We start from the raw sequence: 23,185 nt of genomic DNA, 5'->3' as shown, positions 1-23,185 counted from the left end.
TAAAAGACATTTTGTAGAATCGTCCTCAGGTCTAAATGGGTTAATAAAATGAAACGCGTCAAGGAAGGGGAATGAAATGTGGGCATTGCAGTGTTAGCCCATTTTGGGCGGGAACCCCTTTTGGTGTCAGTATTATGTTATACTTTAGCTATTGAAAAATAGCAGATCTACAAGCTGGTAGCGCGCCACCGAGTGGCGCGCTACGAGCTTGTAGGTCTGCTGTTTTTGAAAAAAATCGAAGAACCACTGACATAGAAACATAGCTTTTTCAGAGAACTGTCAGGATTTAGAAGACATTATTTTTAGAATCTGATCTCAGGTCAGAATGGGTTAGTCTAGAATAATAATGAGACATTTGATTTGAATGTGTGTGCTTTCTTTTTCTTTTCTTTTTTTCTTTTTTTTGCCGTAATATGCAAATGACCACCTGTTTTTCTGTTTGATGTTCAGAGTAAAGACATCGGCGTACAGATGCACGAAGAGTTGGTGAAAGTTACCAATGAGCTTTACACGGTGAGTCTGTCTGTCTGTCTGTCTGTCTGTCTGTCTCTGTCTGTCTGTCTGTCTCTGTCTGTCTGTCTGTCTGTCTGTCTGTCTGTCTGTCTGTCTGTCTGTGTCTCTGTCTCTGTCTCTGTCTCTGTCTCTGTCTCTGTCTCTGTCTGTCTGTCTCTGTCTCTGTCTCTGTCTCTGTCTCTGTCTCTGTCTGTCTGTCTGTCTGTCTGTCTGTCTGTCTGTCTGTCTGTCTGTCTGTACGTACACAGTGAGTACACAACCTGGAGCCTAAAAAAACCATTTGTCTTTCTGTCTGTATCTGTCTCTCTGCTGCTGTGTGGTTCTGGTCCAAAACCTTCTCTGTGTATCTGTCTGTCTGTCTGTATGTAACTGTCTGTGTGGTTCTGGTCCAGCACTGCTTGTTTAGAGAGCGTGCGTGCGTGCGTGCGTGCGTGCGTGCGTGCGTGCGTGCGTGCGTGCGTGCGTGCGTGCGTGCGTGCGTGCGTGGTCGAAAAATGTGTGGACAAAAACTAAAGCGAAACAACATGAACACTAAGCTATGATGACTATAATTAAGACTAAATATAATGACAATTTCACCAACAAATAAAAACTAGACTAAAAGGTTAGGAAGGGACTAGTGGACAAGAGATCCAGAATAAATAAAAGACAAGTCATTTTACACTTGGTTGCATGCTGAAAATAGCCGATCTACAAGATCTACAACGTGTCGCAGCGCGGCGCGTTGTGAGCTTGCAGATCAGCTATTTTCAGCAAGTGTAAAATCAGCCATTACGACGGCATCAAGGCCCGCCAAAAACACATTTTAGGCGACTCAACTGTAGATTTAGTCGACTACAACTAGACTAAGGCTAAAACATTCCAGGTGACTTCAAATGTGACTTAAAACTAAATGCAAACTAATCAAAAACACAATTAAAATCAAACGCTGGTCTACAAGCCCCCAGACCGACGGGCTATGTTTTGCCACTGCACCCAACAAAGCATAAGATAAGATAAGTGGGGTCTGTCCGGGCCAGGTCATAATGCCTTATAAGCAGTCTGTCTGGGCCAGGTCATAAGGCCTTATCAGCAGTCTGTCCGGGCCAGGTCATAAGGCCTTATCAGCAGTCTGTCCGGGCCAGGTCATAAGGCCTTATCAGCAGTCTGTCCGGGCCAGGTCATAAGGCCTTATCAGCAGTCTGTCCGGGCCAGGTCATAAGGCCTTATCAGCAGTCTGTCTGGTCCAGGTCATAAGGCCTTATCAGCAGTCTGTCCGGGCCAGGTCATAAGGCCTTATCAGCAGTCTGTCCGGGCCAGGTCATAAGGCCTTATCAGCAGTCTGTCCGGGCCAGGTCATAAGGCCTTATCAGCAGTCTGTCCGGGCCAGGTCATAAGGCCTTATCAGCAGTCTGTCCGGGCCAGGTCATAATGCCTTATCAGCAGTCTGTCCGGTCCAGGTCATAAGGCCTTATCAGCAGTCTGTCCGGGCCAGGTCATAATGCCTTATCAGCAGTCTGTCCGGGCCAGGTCATAATGCCTTATCAGCAGTCTGTCCGGTCCAGGTCATAATGCCTTATCAGCAGTCTGTCCGGGCCAGGTCATAATGCCTTATCAGCAGTCTGTCTGGGCCAGGTCATAAGGCCTTATCAGCAGTCTGTCCGGGCCAGGTCATAAGGCCTTATCAGCAGTCTGTCCGGGCCAGGTCATAATGCCTTATCAGCAGTTTGCGAGCCTCCAACGGGTCGTTGTCTTCCTGACGGGACATGAAAAGGGGAGAATTTGCATGTTTTCCTCCCGCGGTGTGAAGTCGTTTTGTGGACAGCAGTTTGAAGGAGAAGTTCTTCTGACCCTGCAGGCTGCGCTGGCCGAGAGCCCAGAGCCCAGGGCCCATAGCCCAGAGCCCAGAGCCCAGAGCCCAGAGCCCAGAGCCCAGAGCCCAGAGCCCAGAGCCCAGAGCCCAGGGCCCAGAGCCCAGAGCCCAGAGCCCAGAGCCCAGGGCCCAGGGCCCAGAGCCCAGAGCCCAGAGCCCAGAGCCCAGAGCCCAGGGCCCAGAGCCCAGAGCCCAGGGCCCAGGGCCCAGAGCCCAGGGCCCAGGGCCCAGAGCCCAGAGCCCAGAGCCCAGGGCCCAGAGCCCAGAGCCCAGAGCCCAGGGCCCAGAGCCCAGAGCCCAGGGCCCAGAGCCCAGAGCCCAGAGCCCAGGGCCCAGAGCCCAGAGCCCAGGGCCCAGAGCCCAGAGCCCAGGGCCCAGAGCCCAGAGCCCAGAGCCCAGGGCCCAGAGCCCAGAGCCCAGGGCCCAGAGCCCAGAGCCCAGAGCCCAGGGCCCAGAGCCCAGAGCCCAGAGCCCAGAGCCCAGAGCCCAGAGCCCAGAGCCCAGAGCCCAGAGCCCAGGGCCCAGAGCCCAGAGCCCAGAGCCCAGAGCCCAGAGCCCAGAGCCCAGAGCCCAGAGCCCAGAGCCCATAGGCACACTCAGCAGTCTGTGCTGTACTGTGCTGTGCTGTGCTTTGCTGTGCTGCGCTGCGCTGCGCTGCGCTGCGCTTTGCTGTGCTGTGCTGTGCTGTGCTGTGCTGTGCTGTGCTGTGCTGTGCTGTGCTGTGCTGTGCTGCGCTGCGCTGCGCTGCGCTGCACTGTACTGTACTGTACTGTACTGTACTGTGCTGTGCTGTGCTGTGCTGTGCTGTGCTGTGCTGTGCTGTGCTGTGCTGTGCTGTGGAGGGAGGCAGTCTGCGAGCCAACAGTGGTGGACGGTGGATTATTATTTTTGAATAAAGCAGCACAACCAAATGGACCCCTACAGGTCTGTAACTCTGGGAGTGTACAAAATAAATGGTCCACTTGGTTCCATTTGTACTCTCAGAGTTATTTATGTTGGTCGTTACATTTTAATGGTTTGTGAACCACCAGTATTGTTGCGACTGTAGGTCGCATTTACTATGAAAACCTGCATTTCCGTGTGTCACGTCACACCTTCATATATGGTCATACCTTCATATATGGTCACGCCTCCATCTCCATATATGGAGCTGACCTGTTCTGACATTACATATGTTCATCCTTCCCCATCCATCCTTCCTCTTCGACAAGCGACGCGTTGAGAGCTTGTAGATCAGCTATTTTCGGGGTGCAACCCAGCACTCTTTAGCTAGTGGAGATGCAGGTGTGTAACGACATGGATTTAGAAACAAATTAGTTCAACACAAAATGCTGTGTTCAAGTTCAGGAGACTTCTGAATGCTGCCTTCCAGCATGGCATGGAAAGGAGAGGGAGGGCATTTGCATTTATTTTAACACAGTAAAGGCTGCATTCGTGGTCTGTTGTTTTACAGACGGGTAAAAGGGCAGAAAAGGTCCCTAGTGTAGATACAGTAAAAGGTCCCTAGTATAGATACAGTAAAAGGTCCCTAGTATAGATTCAGTAAAAGGTCCCTAGTATAGATACAGTAAAAGGTCCCTAGTATAGATACAGTAAAAGGTCCCTAGTATAGATACAGTAAAAGGTCCCTAGTATAGATACAGTAAAAGGTCCCTAGTATAGATACAGTAAAAGGTCCCTAGTATAGATACAGTAAAAGGTCCCTAGTGTAGATACAGTAAAAGGTCCCTAGTATAGCTACAGTAAAAGGTCCCTAGTATAGATACAGTAAAAGGTCCCTAGTATAGATACAGTAAAAGGTCCCTAGTATAGATACAGTAAAAGGTCCCTAGTATAGATACAGTAAAAGGTCCCTAGTATAGATACAGTAAAAGGTCCCTAGTATAGATACAGTAAAAGGTCCCTAGTATAGATACAGTAAAAGGTCCTTAGTATAGATACAGTAAAAGGTCCCTAGTATAGATACAGTAAAAGGTCCCTAGTATAGATACAGTAAAAGGTCCCTAGTATAGATACAGTAAAAGGTCCTTAGTATAGATACAGTAAAAGGTCCCTAGTATAGATACAGTAAAAGGTCCCTAGTATAGATACAGTAAAAGGTCCCTAGTGTAGATACAGTAAAAGGTCCCTAGTGTAGATACAGTAAAAGGTCCCTAGTATAGATACAGTAAAAGGTCCCTAGTATAGATACAGTAAAAGGTCCCTAGTATAGATACAGTAAAAGGTCCCTAGTATAGATACAGTAAAAGGTCCCTAGTGTAGATACAGTAAAAGGTCCCTAGTGTAGATACAGTAAAAGGTCCCTAGTGTAGATACAGTAAAAGGTCCCTAGTATAGATACAGTAAAAGGTCCCTAGTGTAGATACAGTAAAAGGTCCCTAGTATAGATACAGTAAAAGGTCCCTAGTATAGATACAGTAAAAGGTCCCTAGTATAGATACAGTAAAAGGTCCCTAGTATAGATACAGTAAAAGGTCCCTAGTATAGATACAGTAAAAACCGGTTCCAAATGTGACGGAACCCATTCCGGCAGCTCAAGGTTTACGGATCCGGTTCCTCCGGTTCCGGGTGAAGGAGTTCCAGTACACTCTCCTCTCTCCAGGGATCATGTGATCATGTGATCACCAGTAGTGAGGCTGACATGGAACATGAGATGGGGGCGGGGCTGCGTTGATGCCGGCCCGCCGCCCGCCGTTTCTTTACCGCACCGCTGTGGCGAACAGGACATCTGAGTTACCGGTCAATAGGACTCTGTGCTGCACACAGCGCCATTTTGGAAAGAGCATGGGCCCCTCCCCTACTTCCTTGTTCACAGGTGTTACCACTGATACTCGCCCATTTTGACCTGAGATCAGATTCTAAAAATGTCTTCTAAATCCTGAGTTTTCTGAAAAAGCTGTGTTTCTATGTCAGTCGTTCTTTGATTTTTCAAAAATAGCAGACCTACAAGCTCGTAGCGCGCCACTCGGTGGCGCGCTATGAGCTTGTAGATCTGCTATTTTTCAATAGCTAAAGCATAACATAATGGTAACACCAAAAGGGGTTCCCGGCTTCCCGCCCAAAATGGGCTAATGGAGGCTCTGTTCCATTCTGGTCAAACAGAGTCAGTGTTAATGATGCTAATGAAGGCTCTGTTCCATTCTTGTCAAACAGAGTCAGTGTTAATGATGCTAATGAAGGCTCTGTTCCATTCTGGTCAAACAGAGTCAGTGTTAATGATGCTAATGAAGGCTCTGTTCCATTCTTGTCAAACAGAGTCAGTGTTAATGATGCTAATGAAGGCTCTGTTCCATTCTTGTCAAACAGAGTCAGTGTTAATGATGCTAATGAGGGCTCTGTTCCATTCTGGTCAAACAGACTCAGTGTTAATGATGCTAATGAAGGCTCTGTTCCATTCTGGTCAAACAGACTCAGTGTTAATGATGCTAATGAAGGCTCTGTTCCATTCTTGTCAAACAGAGTCAGTGTTAATGCTGCTAATGAAGGCTCTGTTCCATTCTGGTCAAACAGAGTCAGTGTTAATGATGCTAATGAAGGCTGTGTTCCATTCTGGTCAAACAGAGTCAGTGTTAATGATGCTAATGAAGGCTCTGTTCCATTCTGGTCAAACAGAGTCAGTGTTAATGATGCTAATGAAGGCTCTGTTCCATTCTGGTCAAACAGACTCAGTGTTAATGACACTAATGAAGGTCTGTTCCATTCTGGTCAAACAGAGTCAGTGTTAATGACACTAATGAAGGTCTGTTCCATTCTGGTCAAACAGAGTCAGTGTTAATGATACTAATGAAGGCTCTGTTCCATTCTGGTCAAACAGACTCAGTGTTAATGACACTAATGAAGGTCTGTTCCATTCTGGTCAAACAGAGTCAGTGTTAATGACACTAATGAAGGTCTGTTCCATTCTGGTCAAACAGAGTCAGTGTTAATGATGCTAATGAAGGCTCTGTTCCATTCTAGTCAAACAGAGTCAGTGTTAATGATGCTAATGAAGGCTCTGTTCCATTCTGGTCAAACAGAGTCAGTGTTAATGATGCTAATGAAGGATCTGTTCCATTCTGGTCAAACAGACTCAGTGTTAATGACACTAATGAAGGTCTGTTCCATTCTGGTCAAACAGAGTCAGTGTTAATGACACTAATGAAGGTCTGTTCCATTCTGGTCAAACAGAGTCAGTGTTAATGATGCTAATGAAGGCTCTGTTCCATTCTGGTCAAACAGAGTCAGTGTTAATGATGCTAATGAAGGCTCTGTTCCATTCTGGTCAAACAGAGTCAGTGTTAATGATGCTAATGAAGGCTCTGTTCCATTCTGGTCAAACAGAGTCAGTGTTAATGACACTAATGAAGGCTCTGTTCCATTCTGGTCAAACAGAGTCAGTGTTAATGATGCTATTGAAGGCTCTGTTCCATTCTGGTCAAACAGAGTCAGTGTTAATGATGCTAATGAAGGCTCTGTTCCATTCTGGTCAAACAGAGTCAGTGTTAATGATGCTAATGAAGGCTCTGTTACATTCTGGTCAAACAGAGTCAGTGTTAATGATGCTAATGAAGGCTCTGTTCCATTCTGGTGAAACAGAGTCAGTGTTAATGATGCTAATGAAGGCTCTGTTCCATTCTGGTCAAACAGAGTCAGTGTTAATGATGCTAATGAAGGCTCTGTTCCATTCTGGTCAAACAGAGTCAGTGTTAATGATGCTAATGAAGGCTCTGTCCCATTCTGGTCAAACAGAGTCAGTGTTAATGATGCTAATGAAGGCTCTGTTCCATTCTGGTCAAACAGAGTCAGTGTTAATGATGCTAATGAAGGCTCTGTCCCATTCTGGTCAAACAGAGTCAGTGTTAATGATGCTAATGAAGGCTCTGTCCCATTCTGGTCAAACAGAGTCAGTGTTAATGATGCTAATGAAGTCTCTGTTCCATTCTGGTCAAACAGAGTCAGTGTTAATGATGCTAATGAAGGCTCTGTTCCATTCTGGTCAAAACAGAGTCCTGGTGCAGCTGTTGTGCATGTTTGCTCACTGGAAACCCTCTGCTACACCACTGGGTCTCAAAGTGTCTTTGAGTGGGTTCCAAATGGCCCGGCCCGTACGGGTGGGTAACTCTCACTCTCTATTGCTCTGTACACTCAGAGTTAGTGTACACTTCAATCATTCTAGTGTTCAATGCCGCCGCCATTAAAAAACATCAACTCCACTAACACAGTCATGGGCGTTTATGATGTAACGTTGTTTGCATTGATTGAAGTCGCAGGCCTCGACAATTAGAACAATTACATTTTCCACAACGCTTAGAGTTTCATGAACATGCAGGAATAATAGATCATATTATAGTGCTTGTCGGCGGCAGTTGCCAGATATTGCGAGAGAGAAACAAGCAACCCGGTCTATGAAAATGAACCCAAAAAATTATAATGGGGTTTGCATCGATTGTACTAGAACTAGAAAATGGCCGCCCACCACTGCTATGCCCTATTACAGAAGAAAGCTTATAATAAGCAGACATGGCAACACTGTTAATATAATTAAGTTAGAGATTCTGGCTTAGAGTGTACAATGTTGTCTATAATCTTAGCTGGGTAACATTATATGGCAGTTAGATATATATACTGGCCCAGAGTGTACAGTGTTGTATACTGTACAATCTTTGCTCTGTAACATTATATGGCACTTTGCTATCATTGATTATTTTCCCTTCTTGTTTTCCACTCGTGCATTATTAATAACAAATACAGTATGTATTTATGTTGGCTGTCTCTGCACACATACAGCCAACATGTTATCACAGACAGGTGAAATATACACATACAGCCACCATGTTATCACAGACAGGGGAAATATACACATACAGCCAACATGTTATCACAGACAGGTGAAATATACACATACAGCCAACATGTTATCACTGGCATGAGAAATATACACATACAGCCAACATGTTATCACAGACATGATAAATATACACATACAGCCAACATGTTATCACAGACATGAGAAATATACACATACAGCCAACATGTGATCACAGACAGGTGAAATATACACATACAGCCAACATGTTATCACAGACAGGTGAAATATACACATACAGCCAACATGTGATCACAGACAGGTGAAATATACACATACAGCCAACATGTTATCACAGACAGGTGAAATATACACATACAGCCAACATGTTATCACAGACAGGTGAAATATACACATACAGCCAACATGTTATCACAGACAGGTGAAATATACACATACAGCCAACATGTGATCACAGACAGGTGAAATATACACATACAGCCAACATGTTATCACAGACAGGTGAAATATACACATACAGCCAACATGTTATCACAGACAGGTGAAATATACACATACAGCCAACATGTTATCACTGGCCGGAGAAATATACACATACAGCCAACATGTGATCACAGGCATGAGAAATATACACATACAGCCAACATGTGATCACAGACAGGTGAAATATACACATACAGCCAACATGTTATCACAGGCATGAGAAATATACACATACAGCCAACATGTTATCACAGACATGATAAATATACACATACAGCCAACATGTTATCACAGACATGATAAATATACACATACAGCCAACATGTTATCACAGACAGGTGAAATATACACATACAGCCAACATGTTATCACAGACAGGTGAAATATACAAGACAGAATATAATACTGTAGTGTTTGTCTACTGTTGTATACAGCTGGTTTTGTAGAATGTTGTTGTGGAGTTGAAACCTATTTTCGTGACTTTTTGTGCGACACTTTTGTATGACGAAATAAGACATTTATTTAAAAATAATAATAATAAAACATTCAAAGTTCAACATGACATCACAATTATGTGTAGCATCATGACACATTGTGAGGTTGTAGATCTGCTAATTTTTGAGTGGTGTAAACCACTCCTACAACTGGCTTTTGTGTGCATAAAAAAATGACCATGGTTGCTATGTTCAAAATAATTTCTGACGTAATTAAATCACACCCGGGTGAACTGGATGACCGTAGCAACCGTGGTCATTTTCTCTGCACAAAAAAAGCCAGTTGTGAAATCACATCCGGGTGTGATTTCATTACGTCAGATCAGAGCTGATCAGGCTACATAATACCTTACCTTATTTCATTACGTCAGACATTACGTCAGACCACAGCTGATCATGCTATATAAAACCTTACACCACTCAGTTCACACGGGTGTGATTTTTTTAAAAGGTTTGACATGAACATCAAAGTGTTTTTTGATGTTCGTGTCAAACCTTTTAAAAAAATGAGGTGAAGTGCACTTTGATGCCAAATTACCAATACTTTTATACTGTTACTCACATACGATTTTGAATAATGGCCTTTATTACTTCTCACTTGGTAATTTTATACTGTGGTATTTCTACTTTTTCTACTATTTCTATTTTTTTTTACTTAAAAAAAAAAGAAGAAAAATATAAATCAGAGTACTTCTACCACAGTGGTGTAATGTAACTAAGTACAGTACATTTACTGAACTAGATTGATTTATGTCTAAGGCCTCACTCAGACCTTTACTGCATTGCTGTATGCTTGTTGGATGAATGTTGTGTTGTGTCATGGCCGCCCCAATGCATTTCCAATGGAAGTCACATGGTTTGTAGTCCACATTTTGGACTACAAGCTGTTGTATGGCTTTCGGCTGTGTTTCGACTGCGCCCCTCCCCCTCATACAACACAAATGTTGTGTCAAACCATGTGACTCCCATTGGAAATGCATTGGGGCGGCCATGACACTACACAACATTCATCCAACAAGCATACAGCAATGCAGTAAAGGTCTGAGTGAGGCCTTAGCTTTTTGCAAGCTGATGACTCTTAGTTTACTACTTATACTTTCGTCTAAATGTACTCTTGGTAACTCGTCCATTTCAATCCTTGAGTATTGACTCTTTCCACTGCTGGCAGAGTCTTATTGATCCGTCTCTGGCGCGCCACGGATTAGTGGAAATGGAAAGAGTTTCATGTTTCATGCACTTCACGTGTGTCACTGCGTGCGTGCGTGCGTGCGTGCGTGTGTGCGTGCGTGCGTGCGTGCGTGCGTGCGTGTGTGCGTGCGTGCGTGCGTGCGTGCGTGCGTGCGTGCGTGCACAGCCTTCCTCTCGCCCATCGATCTCACTCCACCTTCAGCATCTTATTATTTCAATCAGCGTTGCTACAGGGCAGTGGTTCCCAAAGTACGGTCTGGCGACCCCTAGGGGTCCTTGAGGGAGTTCCAGGGGGTCCGGGGACCCCCAGGGGTCCTTGAGGGAGTTCCAGGGGGTCCGGCGACCCCTAGGGGTCCTTGAGGGAGTTCTTAAAAAAAAAAGGTTTTTCGTTGACAATGACGGGAAAATGTACATCATCTTGTCCCTAAACGCAAACATTAAATACCATTAACAATAAAGAGATTTTAATCTTTGTTTTGTCACCGTTTGTTTTACATCACCATCACATCACCTAATCATAGCAACATGAGTTGGACTTTAATATATTAGCGCCCCTCACTTCACACGGGTGTGATTTTGGATGACCCTATAAGGATCATAAAATACCTTGGAACGATTACTATTGACATTTATTTTGGGTCAAATGGTAGATTGACTGGCCTATTGCTGTTACTTGAAATGAAATGAAATGAAATGAAATGAAATGAAATGAAATGAAATCTATATTTACCCAGGGTATCTGGGCTAAGCTCAAGAACTTGTTTCCAGCCAGGCCCTGCTCATAGAACACATTTCATCGTAGTGGTTGATGCCTTGTTCAAGGGCATTTCAGCGGTGGTAATTTTAACGTGTCGGACGGCTGATTCGAACTGGGAACCTTCCGGTATCTAGACCGCGCCGCTATCCGTTCGGCCACCGCTGCCACAATTGCTGTTGCTATTGCTATTGCTGTTACTTGGTAGTCATGGCTGCCAATGTGAAGCCTGTCCTGCTCTATGGCTCTGAAACATGGAAGACCACAGAGGGCCTAACAAACAAGAAGACTGTCCTGCTCTATGGCTCTGAAACATGGAAGACCACCAGGGCCTAATAAACAAGAAGACTGTCCTGCTCTATGGCTCTGAAACATGGAAGACCACCAGGGCCTAATAAACAAGAAGACTGTCCTGCTCTATGGCTCTGAAACATGGAAGACCACCAGGGCCTAACAAACAAGAAGACTGTCCTGCTCTAAGGCTCTGAAACATGGAAGACCACCAGGGCCTAACAAACAAGAAGACTGTCCTGCTCTATGGCTCTGAAACATGGAAGACCACCAGGACCTAACAAACAAGAAGCCTGTCCTGCTCTATGGCTCTGAAACATGGAAGACCACCGAGGGCCTAACAAACAAGAAGACTGTCCTGCTCTATGGCTCTGAAACATGGAAGACCACCAGGACCTAACAAACAAGAAGACTGTCCTGCTCTATGGCTCTGAAACATGGAAGACCACCGAGGGCCTAACAAACAAGAAGACTGTCCTGCTCTATGGCTCTGAAACATGGAAGACCACCAGGACCTAACAAACAAGAAGACTGTCCTGCTCTATGGCTCTGAAACATGGAAGACCACCAGGACCTAACAAACAAGAAGCCTGTCCTGCTCTATGGCTCTGAAACATGGAAGACCACCAGGACCTAACAAACAAGAAGACTGTCCTGCTCTATGGCTCTGAAACATGGAAGACCACCAGGACCTAATAAACAAGAAGACTGTCCTGCTCTATGGCTCTGAAACATGGAAGACCACCGAGGGCCTAACAAACAAGAAGACTGTCCTGCTCTATGGCTCTGAAACATGGAAGACCACCAGGACCTAACAAACAAGAAGACTGTCCTGCTCTATGGCTCTGAAACATGGAAGACCACCAGGACCTAACAAACAAGAAGACTGTCCTGCTCTATGGCTCTGAAACATTGAAGACCACAGAGGACCTAATAAACAAGACTGTCCTGCTCTATGGCTCTGAAACATGGAAGACCACCAGGACCTAATAAACAAGAAGACTGTCCTGCTCTATGGCTCTGAAACATGGAAGACCACCGAGGACCTAACAAACAAGAAGACTGTCCTGCTCTATGGCTCTGAAACATGGAAGACCACCAGGACCTAATAAACAAGAAGTCTGTCCTGCTCTATGGCTCTGAAACATGGAAGACCACAGAGGACCTAACAAACAAGAAGACTGTCCTGCTCTATGGCTCTGAAACATGGAAGACCACCAGGACCTAACAAACAAGAAGAAAGTCCTGCTCTATGGCTCTGAAACATGGAAGACCACCAGGACCTAACAAACAAGAAGAAAGTCCTGCTCTATGGCTCTGAAACATGGAAGACCACCGAGGGCCTAATAAACAAGAAGACTGTCCTGCTCTATGGCTCTGAAACATGGAAGACCACCGAGGGCCTAACAAACAAGAAGACTGTCCTGCTCTATGGCTCTGAAACATAGAAGACCACCGAGGGCCTAACAAACAAGAAGACTGTCCTGCTCTATGGCTCTGAAACATGGAAGACCACCGAGGGCCTAACAAACAAGAAGCCTGTCCTGCTCTATGGCTCTGAAACATGGAAGACCACAGAGGGCCTAATAAACAAGAAGCCTGTCCTGCTCTATGGCTCTGAAACATGGAAGACCACCAGGGCCTAATAAACAAGAAGCCTGTCCTGCTCTATGGCTCTGAAACATGGAAGACCACCGAGGGCCTAATAAACAAGAAGAAAGTCCTGCTCTATGGCTCTGAAACATGGAAGACCACCAGGGCCTAATAAACAAGAAGACTGTCCTGCTCTATGGCTCTGAAACATGGAAGACCACCAGGACCTAACAAACAAGACTGTCCTGCTCTATGGCTCTGAAACATGGAAGACCACCAGGGCCTAACAAACAAGAAGACTGTCCTGCTCTATGGCTCTGAAACATGGAAGACCACCAGGGCCTAACAAACAAGAAGACTGTCCTGCTCTATGGCTCTGAAACATGGAAGACCACCAGGGCCTAACAAACAAGAAGACTGTCCTGCTCTATGGCTCTGAAACATGGAAGACCACGAGGACCTAATAAACAAGAAGACTGTCCTGCTCTATGGCTCTGAAACATGGAAGACCACCAGGACCTAACAAACAAGAAGACTGTCCTGCTCTATGGCTCTGAAACATGGAAGACCACCAGGACCTAACAAACAAGAAGACTGTCCTGCTCTATGGCTCTGAAACATGGAAGACCACCAGGGCCTAACAAACAAGAAGACTGTCCTGCTCTATGGCTCTGAAACATGGAAGACCACCAGGGCCTAACAAACAAGAAGACTGTCCTGCTCTATGGCTCTGAAACATGGAAGACCACCAGGGCCTAACAAACAAGAAGACTGTCCTGCTCTATGGCTCTGAAACATGGAAGACCACCAGGGCCTAACAAACAAGACTGTCCTGCTCTATGGCTCTGAAACATGGAAGACCACCAGGGCCTAACAAACAAGACTGTCCTGCTCTATGGCTCTGAAACATGGAAGACCACCAGGGCCTAACAAACAAGACTGTCCTGCTCTATGGCTCTGAAACATGGAAGACCACCAGGGCCTAACAAACAAGACTGTCCTGCTCTATGGCTCTGAAACATGGAAGACCACCAGGGCCTAATAAACAAGAAGCCTGTCCTGCTCTATGGCTCTGAAACATGGAAGACCACCAGGGCCTAACAAACAAGACTGTCCTGCTCTATGGCTCTGAAACATGGAAGACCACCAGGACCTAACAAACAAGACTGTCCTGCTCTATGGCTCTGAAACATGGAAGACCACCAGGGCCTAACAAACAAGAAGACTGTCCTGCTCTATGGCTCTGAAACATGGAAGACCACCAGGGCCTAACAAACAAGAAGACTGTCCTGCTCTATGGCTCTGAAACATGGAAGACCACCAGGGCCTAACAAACAAGAAGACTGTCCTGCTCTATGGCTCTGAAACATGGAAGACCACGAGGACCTAATAAACAAGAAGACTGTCCTGCTCTATGGCTCTGAAACATGGAAGACCACCAGGACCTAACAAACAAGAAGACTGTCCTGCTCTATGGCTCTGAAACATGGAAGACCACCAGGACCTAACAAACAAGAAGACTGTCCTGCTCTATGGCTCTGAAACATGGAAGACCACCAGGGCCTAACAAACAAGAAGACTGTCCTGCTCTATGGCTCTGAAACATGGAAGACCACCAGGGCCTAACAAACAAGAAGACTGTCCTGCTCTATGGCTCTGAAACATGGAAGACCACCAGGGCCTAACAAACAAGAAGACTGTCCTGCTCTATGGCTCTGAAACATGGAAGACCACCAGGGCCTAACAAACAAGAAGACTGTCCTGCTCTATGGCTCTGAAACATGGAAGACCACCAGGGCCTAACAAACAAGAAGACTGTCCTGCTCTATGGCTCTGAAACATGGAAGACCACCAGGGCCTAACAAACAAGACTGTCCTGCTCTATGGCTCTGAAACATGGAAGACCACCAGGGCCTAACAAACAAGACTGTCCTGCTCTATGGCTCTGAAACATGGAAGACCACCAGGGCCTAACAAACAAGACTGTCCTGCTCTATGGCTCTGAAACATGGAAGACCACCAGGGCCTAACAAACAAGACTGTCCTGCTCTATGGCTCTGAAACATGGAAGACCACCAGGGCCTAATAAACAAGAAGCCTGTCCTGCTCTATGGCTCTGAAACATGGAAGACCACCAGGGCCTAACAAACAAGACTGTCCTGCTCTATGGCTCTGAAACATGGAAGACCACCAGGACCTAACAAACAAGACTGTCCTGCTCTATGGCTCTGAAACATGGAAGACCACCAGGGCCTAACAAACAAGAAGACTGTCCTGCTCTATGGCTCTGAAACATGGAAGACCACCAGGGCCTAACAAACAAGAAGACTGTCCTGCTCTATGGCTCTGAAACATGGAAGACCACCAGGGCCTAACAAACAAGAAGACTGTCCTGCTCTATGGCTCTGAAACATGGAAGACCACGAGGACCTAATAAACAAGAAGACTGTCCTGCTCTATGGCTCTGAAACATGGAAGACCACCAGGACCTAACAAACAAGAAGACTGTCCTGCTCTATGGCTCTGAAACATGGAAGACCACCAGGACCTAACAAACAAGAAGACTGTCCTGCTCTATGGCTCTGAAACATGGAAGACCACCAGGGCCTAACAAACAAGAAGACTGTCCTGCTCTATGGCTCTGAAACATGGAAGACCACCAGGGCCTAACAAACAAGAAGACTGTCCTGCTCTATGGCTCTGAAACATGGAAGACCACCAGGGCCTAACAAACAAGAAGACTGTCCTGCTCTATGGCTCTGAAACATGGAAGACCACCAGGGCCTAACAAACAAGACTGTCCTGCTCTATGGCTCTGAAACATGGAAGACCACCAGGGCCTAACAAACAAGACTGTCCTGCTCTATGGCTCTGAAACATGGAAGACCACCAGGGCCTAACAAACAAGACTGTCCTGCTCTATGGCTCTGAAACATGGAAGACCACCAGGGCCTAACAAACAAGACTGTCCTGCTCTATGGCTCTGAAACATGGAAGACCACCAGGGCCTAATAAACAAGAAGCCTGTCCTGCTCTATGGCTCTGAAACATGGAAGACCACCAGGGCCTAATAAACAAGAAGCCTGTCCTGCTCTATGGCTCTGAAACATGGAAGACCACCAGGACCTAATAAACAAGAAGCCTGTCCTGCTCTATGGCTCTGAAACATGGAAGACCACCAGGGCCTAACAAACAAGAAGCCTGTCCTGCTCTATGGCTCTGAAACATGGAAGACCACCGAGGGCCTAATAAACAAGAAGACTGTCCTGCTCTATGGCTCTGAAACATGGAAGACCACCGAGGACCTAATAAACAAGAAGACTGTCCTGCTCTATGGCTCTGAAACATGGAAGACCACCAGGGCCTAACAAACAAGAAGACTGTCCTGCTCTATGGCTCTGAAACATGGAAGACCACCAGGGCCTAACAAACAAGAAGACTGTCCTGCTCTATGGCTCTGAAACATGGAAGACCACCAGGGCCTAACAAACAAGACTGTCCTGCTCTATGGCTCTGAAACATGGAAGACCACCAGGGCCTAACAAACAAGACTGTCCTGCTCTATGGCTCTGAAACATGGAAGACCACCAGGGCCTAACAAACAAGACTGTCCTGCTCTATGGCTCTGAAACATGGAAGACCACCAGGGCCTAACAAACAAGACTGTCCTGCTCTATGGCTCTGAAACATGGAAGACCACCAGGGCCTAATAAACAAGAAGCCTGTCCTGCTCTATGGCTCTGAAACATGGAAGACCACCAGGGCCTAATAAACAAGAAGCCTGTCCTGCTCTATGGCTCTGAAACATGGAAGACCACCAGGACCTAATAAACAAGAAGCCTGTCCTGCTCTATGGCTCTGAAACATGGAAGACCACCAGGGCCTAACAAACAAGAAGCCTGTCCTGCTCTATGGCTCTGAAACATGGAAGACCACCGAGGGCCTAATAAACAAGAAGACTGTCCTGCTCTATGGCTCTGAAACATGGAAGACCACCAGGACCTAATAAACAAGAAGCCTGTCCTGCTCTATGGCTCTGAAACATGGAAGACCACCAGGACCTAACAAACAAGAAGACTGTCCTGCTCTATGGCTCTGAAACATGGAAGACCACCAGGACCTAACAAACAAGACTGTCCTGCTCTATGGCTCTGAAACATGGAAGACCACCGAGGGCCTAACAAACGAGCTCCAGGTGTTTGTAAACATATGCCTGCGATACGTTGCATCCTCAAGCTATGGTGGCCCATCAAAACCACACATGAGGAGTTATGGAGGATCACAAAACAGGACAGTATAGCTATAGTACCGTCAAAAGGAGAAAGTGGAACTGGATAGGCCACACCCTTAGAAAGGACACAGATAACACCACAAGACAGGCCCTGGACTACAACCCACGGGAAGAGGAAACAGGCCCTGGACTACAACCCACAGAGGAAGAGAAGAGGAAACAGGCCCTGGACTACAACCCACAGAGGAAGAGGAAACAGGCCCTGGACTACAACCCACAGAGGAAGAGGAAACAGGCCCTGGACTACAATCCACAGAGGAAGAGGAAACAGGCCCTGGACTACAACCCACAGAGGAAGAGGAAACAGGCCCTGGACTACAATCCACGGGGGAAGAGGAAACAGGGTAGGCCAAGAAACCCCTGGAGACGTTCCACTCTCCAGGACCTAAAGAACATTGGAATGAGCAGGCAGGAAGCAAAGTGCAGGCCCAGAAGAGAGTGAGATGGAGAGCTCTGGTGGACGCCCTATGCCCCTCGACGAGGTTCTTCAAGTAAGTCATGGCTGCCAGTTCCCAGCGGACATCGTGTGTGAGGCGAGCCCCTCCTGCTCCAGACCGTGGACATCGTGTGTGAGGCGAGCCCCTCCTGCTCCAGACCAGTTCCCAGCGGACATCGTGTGTGAGGCGAGCCCCTCCTGCTCCAGACCGTGGACATCGTGTGTGAGGCGAGCCCCTCCTGCTCCAGACCAGTTCCCAGCGGACATCGTGTGTGAGGCGAGCCCCTCCTGCTCCAGACCAGTTCCCAGCGGACATCGTGTGTGAGGCGAGCCCCTCCTGCAACAGCACATCCCATCCATCTCCCACCATGCAACAGCACATCCCATCCATCTCCCACCATGCAACAGCACATCCCATCCATCTCCCACCATGCAACAGCACATCCCATCCATCTCCCACCATGCAACAGCACATCCCATCCATCTCCCACCATGCAACAGCACATCCCATCCATCTCCCACCATGCAACAGCACATCCCATCCATCTCCCACCATGCAACAGCAACCTCCTGTACACGCGTGTGCGTAAATGGGTTGAATGTAATGCACAATCTATGTAAAGTGCTATATAAATGCACCGTTTACCATTTTACGGAAAAAACAAACGGTTGAAATGGAGAGATACAAGGTTTCTGCCTGAGCAGTAACGATGTGGAGATCAGAGGTTTTCAACGACGTGGAGATCAGAGGTTTTCAACGACGTGGAGATCAGAGGTTTTCAACGTCGTGGAGATCAGAGGTTTTCAACGTCGTGGAGATCAGAGGTTTTCAACGACGTGGAGATCAGAGGTTTTCAACGACATGGAGATCAGAGGTTTTCAACGACATGGAGATCAGAGGTTTTCAACGTCGTGGAGATCAGAGGTTTTCAACGACGTGGAGATCAGAGGTTTTCAACGTCGTGGAGATCAGAGGTTTTCAACGTCGTGGAGATCAGAGGTTTTCAACGATGTGGAGATCAGAGGTTTTCAACGACGTGGAGATCAGAGGTTTTCAACGACGTGGAGATCAGAGGTTTTCAACGTCGTGGAGATCAGAGGTTTTCAACGTCGTGGAGATCAGAGGTTTTCAACGTCGTGGAGATCAGAGGTTTTCAACGTCGTGGAGATCAGAGGTTTTCAACGTCGTGGAGATCAGAGGTTTTCAACGACGTGGAGATCAGAGGTTTTCAACGACGTGGAGATCAGAGGTTTTCAACGACGTGGAGATCAGAGGTTTTCAACGACGTGGAGATCAGAGGTTTTCAACGACGTGGAGATCAGAGGTTTTCCACGACGTGGAGATCAGAGGTTTTCCACGACGTGGAGATCAGAGGTTTTCAACGTCGTGGAGATCAGAGGTTTTCAACGTCGTGGAGATCAGAGGTTTTCAACGACGTGGAGATCAGAGGTTTTCAACGTCGTGGAGATCAGAGGTTTTCAACGTCGTGGAGATCAGAGGTTTTCAACGACGTGGAGATCAGAGGTTTTCAACGTCGTGGAGATCAGAGGTTTTCAACGTCGTGGAGATCAGAGGTTTTCAACGACATTCAGGGCAGCAGACTGAGGTCATTCCTCTAATAAAAAGAAAGGAAATACAGGCAGAAATTATGCAAATTGAGCCCGAGTAGCATTTATATAACCCATTCAGGACGGGAACCCCTTTTGGTGTCTTAAGCATTTTGTTATACTTTAGCTGTTGGAAAAATAGATCTGCTATTTTTGAAAAATCGTGAAAATGTGGGCGCAAACCTTTGAACATATATTCTTTCACAGCGAACAGCGTCTTTTAACTCAAATCTTTGCTTCTGGGAGGGGGTCCCTGAAACAACATATTTTCAGATGGGGGTCGGCGGCCAAATACAGATCATTCTGGGGGTCCTTGACATGGAAACAGGATGAGGACCACTGACATAGAAACAGAGGTTTTTCTGAGAAACTGCCATGATTTAGAAGACATTTGTAGGATGACTTCTCGGGTCTGAATGGATTAACCCATTCTGGGCGGGAACCCCTTTTGGTGTTTTAACTAAGCATTATGTTATACTTTAGCTATTGAAAAATAGCAGATCTACAAGCTCATAGCGCGCCACCGAGCTTGTAGGTCTGCTATTTTTGAAAAATCGTGAAAATGCGGCACAAATCTTTGAATATATATTATTTCAGAATACTTAAAAAATAAAAATATTTCGACGTCAGGCCTAAATGGAATAAATGCTAGTCAAACTCCACGGTGACAGCGAAGCGATTACGGCCTATTTGCGCCGCGGCAGCGAGGGCAATAAAACACAACACTGCATGAAATACGATTGTTGTCGGAAGCCATTATTATACTCGTTTGTTTTTGATTTACTGACGCGTACATGTGGCTGTACACTACAGGACACTAAACATAGAAGATAGATGCACCGTTATTTCTCAACCCCTTTTTCATCCGCATCTCATTGTCAATAGAATATCTAAACGCGTGAATATTTTTACAATGACGTTATTTTTCAGAAAGGAAGCCATTGAGGGTTAAAATGGGTTTTAATGCTTCCAACTCGAGTAGAATTAATAATGTTTTGTACAAGTTTCCATGACAAAAAAAAATATGATGTGGAGACAATAAAGACTATTATTATCATTATTATTGAAGGTGGTAACAGTCCATTTGCTCAGTAAAATATTTCGGGGGCATATTTATAATGTTTGCAGGCTTGAGTATGTTGAATCTAGTTTGCATTAATGAGGATTTAGTTGACACAATGAAATAAAATGGCGATATTATTCCGTGTGGGGCAGACGGCCTGTCTAGCGCGCCACCGAGTGGCACGCTACGAGCTTGTAGGTCTGCTATTTTTGAAAAATCGTAAAAATGCGGCACAAATCTTTGAATATATATTCTTTCAGGGCGAACGTTTTTTTTTTTTTTTTCTCGACGTCAGGCCTAAATGGGTTAAAGATCTACTGTATGAGAGTCCATTTGGTTACCAACTCTCTATCATTTAGCCATGGGGGACCAAGTGGGACCACCACTGGTTGAAAATAGCAGATGAGCTTGTAGATCTGCTATTTTCAGCAAAATCAGCCATTATGACCGCATCAAGGCCTACCAAGATACATGTTAGTCGACTAAAACACTAAAACATTCCAGGGGACTAAAACTAAATGAAATTTAATTCCAAAGACTATGACTAATGACAAAAACTAGTGTTTTCCTCTAACCAGGTGATGAAGACCTACCACATGTACCACACACAGACCTTTAACAGGGTGTTCTCTGTCCAGGTGATGAAGACCTACCACATGTACCACAGAGACCTTTAACAGGGTGTTCTCTGTCTAGGTGATGAAGACCTACCACATGTACCACACAGACCTTTAACAGGGTGTTCTCTGTCTAGGTGATGAAGACCTACCACATGTACCACACAGACCTTTAACAGGGTGTTCTCTGTCTAGGTGATGAAGACCTACCACATGTACCACACAGACCTTTAACAGGGTGTTCTCTGTCTAGGTGATGAAGACCTACCACATGTACCACACAGACCTTTAACAGGGTGTTCTCTGTCTAGGTGATGAAGACCTACCACATGTACCACACAGACCTTTAACAGGGTGTTCTCTGTCCAGGTGATGAAGACCTACCACATGTACCACAGAGACCTTTAACAGGGTGTTCTCTGTCTAGGTGATGAAGACCTACCACATGTACCACACAGACCTTTAACAGGGTGTTCTCTGTCTAGGTGATGAAGACCTACCACATGTACCACATAGAGACCTTTAACAGGGTGTTCTCTGTCTAGGTGATGAAGACCTACCACATGTACCACAGAGACCTTTAACAGGGTGTTCTCTGTCCAGGTGATGAAGACCTACCACATGTACCACACACAGACCTTTAACAGGGTGTTCTCTGTCTAGGTGATGAAGACCTACCACATGTACCACACACAGACCTTTAACACCTTGAGGGCTCGGGCCTATTTAATCCATTCATAAAATGTGCCCATCGTTTATAGCGCCTGGACCACTTTTACCGACGGACCGGATGTTGTTGTGAATGTCTGTGTAGCAGCTAACAATAGCCACACCACTCTAGAGTGGATCGATAACAACGGGAGGTAAGAATACATCTATCGCGACTAGCGACTGGACCGCGGAGGGCCGTCAAACACAGGATCTTTTTTCATAATTAGACGGGATGATTTACAATTTACAATTTACAATTTACAATTTAGGCATTTAGCAGACGCTCTTAATCCAGAGCGACTTACATTAAGCAATAACAAAAGCATGGCATACATCACATATATAAAAAGTAGTTATCATGAATCATGCCTAGACTAAGAACGTAACAGTGGAGTATCTATGTAAACTATACATACTATACTATATAATATATTATACATGTGTACTATAAAGTGCTATGACTACATAAAGTGCAATTCTAGAGCTGTCTACGTAACAAGCTATAAGTCTGTTTAAAATACTATCTAAGTCTACATAATGTGCTATCTAAGGGGCTAGGCTAGGGCAAGTGCTACGGGCCATGGTGGAGTCTGAAGAGGTGGGTTTTCAGACTACGGCGGAAGATTGGGAGTGAGGCTGCAGTTCTGACTGTGATGGGAAGTGCATTCCATAGTTTTGGAGCCAGAAGGGAGAAGAGTTTGGGACATGTGGAGCGTTGTCCCGGCGTTTTTAGTGAAGGTACCTCCAGCTTCCCTGCGTTGGCTGATCTGAGTGCGCGGGAGGGTTTGTAGGGTACGATCATACTTGTGAGATATGGGGGGGCCATGCCTTTGGTTGCTTTGAATGCCAGCATCAGAGTTTTGTATTCTGTGCGGGCAGCGACCGGGAGCCAATGGAGGGAGCGGAGAAGGGGGGTGACATGTGAGAATTTTGGCTGGTTGAAGACCAAGCGGGCTGCGGCATTTTGGATCATTTGGAGGGGCTTAAGTGCACATGCCGGTAGGCCAGTAAGGAGGGAGTTACAATAGTCAAGTTTTGACAAGACTGTTGTCTGGATTAGGAGCTGGGCTGACTCCTGGGTGAGGAACGGTCTAATTCGTCGTATGTTGTAGAGTGTAAACCTACAGGATCTAGTGACAGCTGTGATGTGTGTTTTGAACGAGAGCTGACTGTCCAGGACAACACCAAGGTTCCTGGCTGTCGGGACAGACTTTACCAGGGCGTTGTCTACGGAGATAGTTAGCTCCCGCATAGGGCAGGACTTAGCTGGGAAGAACAGAAGCTCAGTCTTGTCTGGGTTCAGCTTGAGGTGGTTGGAAGACATCCACTGTGAGATGTCAGCCAGGCATGCAGTGATGCGTTCTTCTACCTCACTGTGTCAAATGCCGCCGATAGGTCTAGGAGAATCAGGACTGCAGAGTGGGAAGCAGCCTGGGCAGCATGTAGTGCTTCTGTGACTGCGAGGAGTGCAGTTTCCGTGGAGTG

At 46.1% G+C, this 23,185-nt stretch overlaps 1 protein-coding gene across 1 annotated transcript in view; it reads left to right on the top strand.

The window, feature by feature from the left end:
* Positions 1-23,185, top strand: part of LOC306914528 (SLIT-ROBO Rho GTPase-activating protein 3-like) — a 153,766-nt gene that overhangs the window by 70,237 nt on the left and 60,344 nt on the right. The window contains exon 4 of the mRNA XM_079491598.1: positions 451-513. Within this exon, the coding sequence (XP_079347724.1) occupies positions 451-513 (63 nt within the window). The remainder of the gene's footprint in view (positions 1-450; positions 514-23,185) is intronic.

The sequence above is a fragment of the Electrona antarctica genome, assembly GCF_951216825.1.
Source record: "Electrona antarctica genome assembly, chromosome: 21".
Lineage (NCBI taxonomy): Eukaryota > Metazoa > Chordata > Actinopteri > Myctophiformes > Myctophidae > Electrona > Electrona antarctica.
Note: the sequence above shows the minus strand (reverse complement) of the source record. Positions and strands in the feature narration are given on the sequence as shown.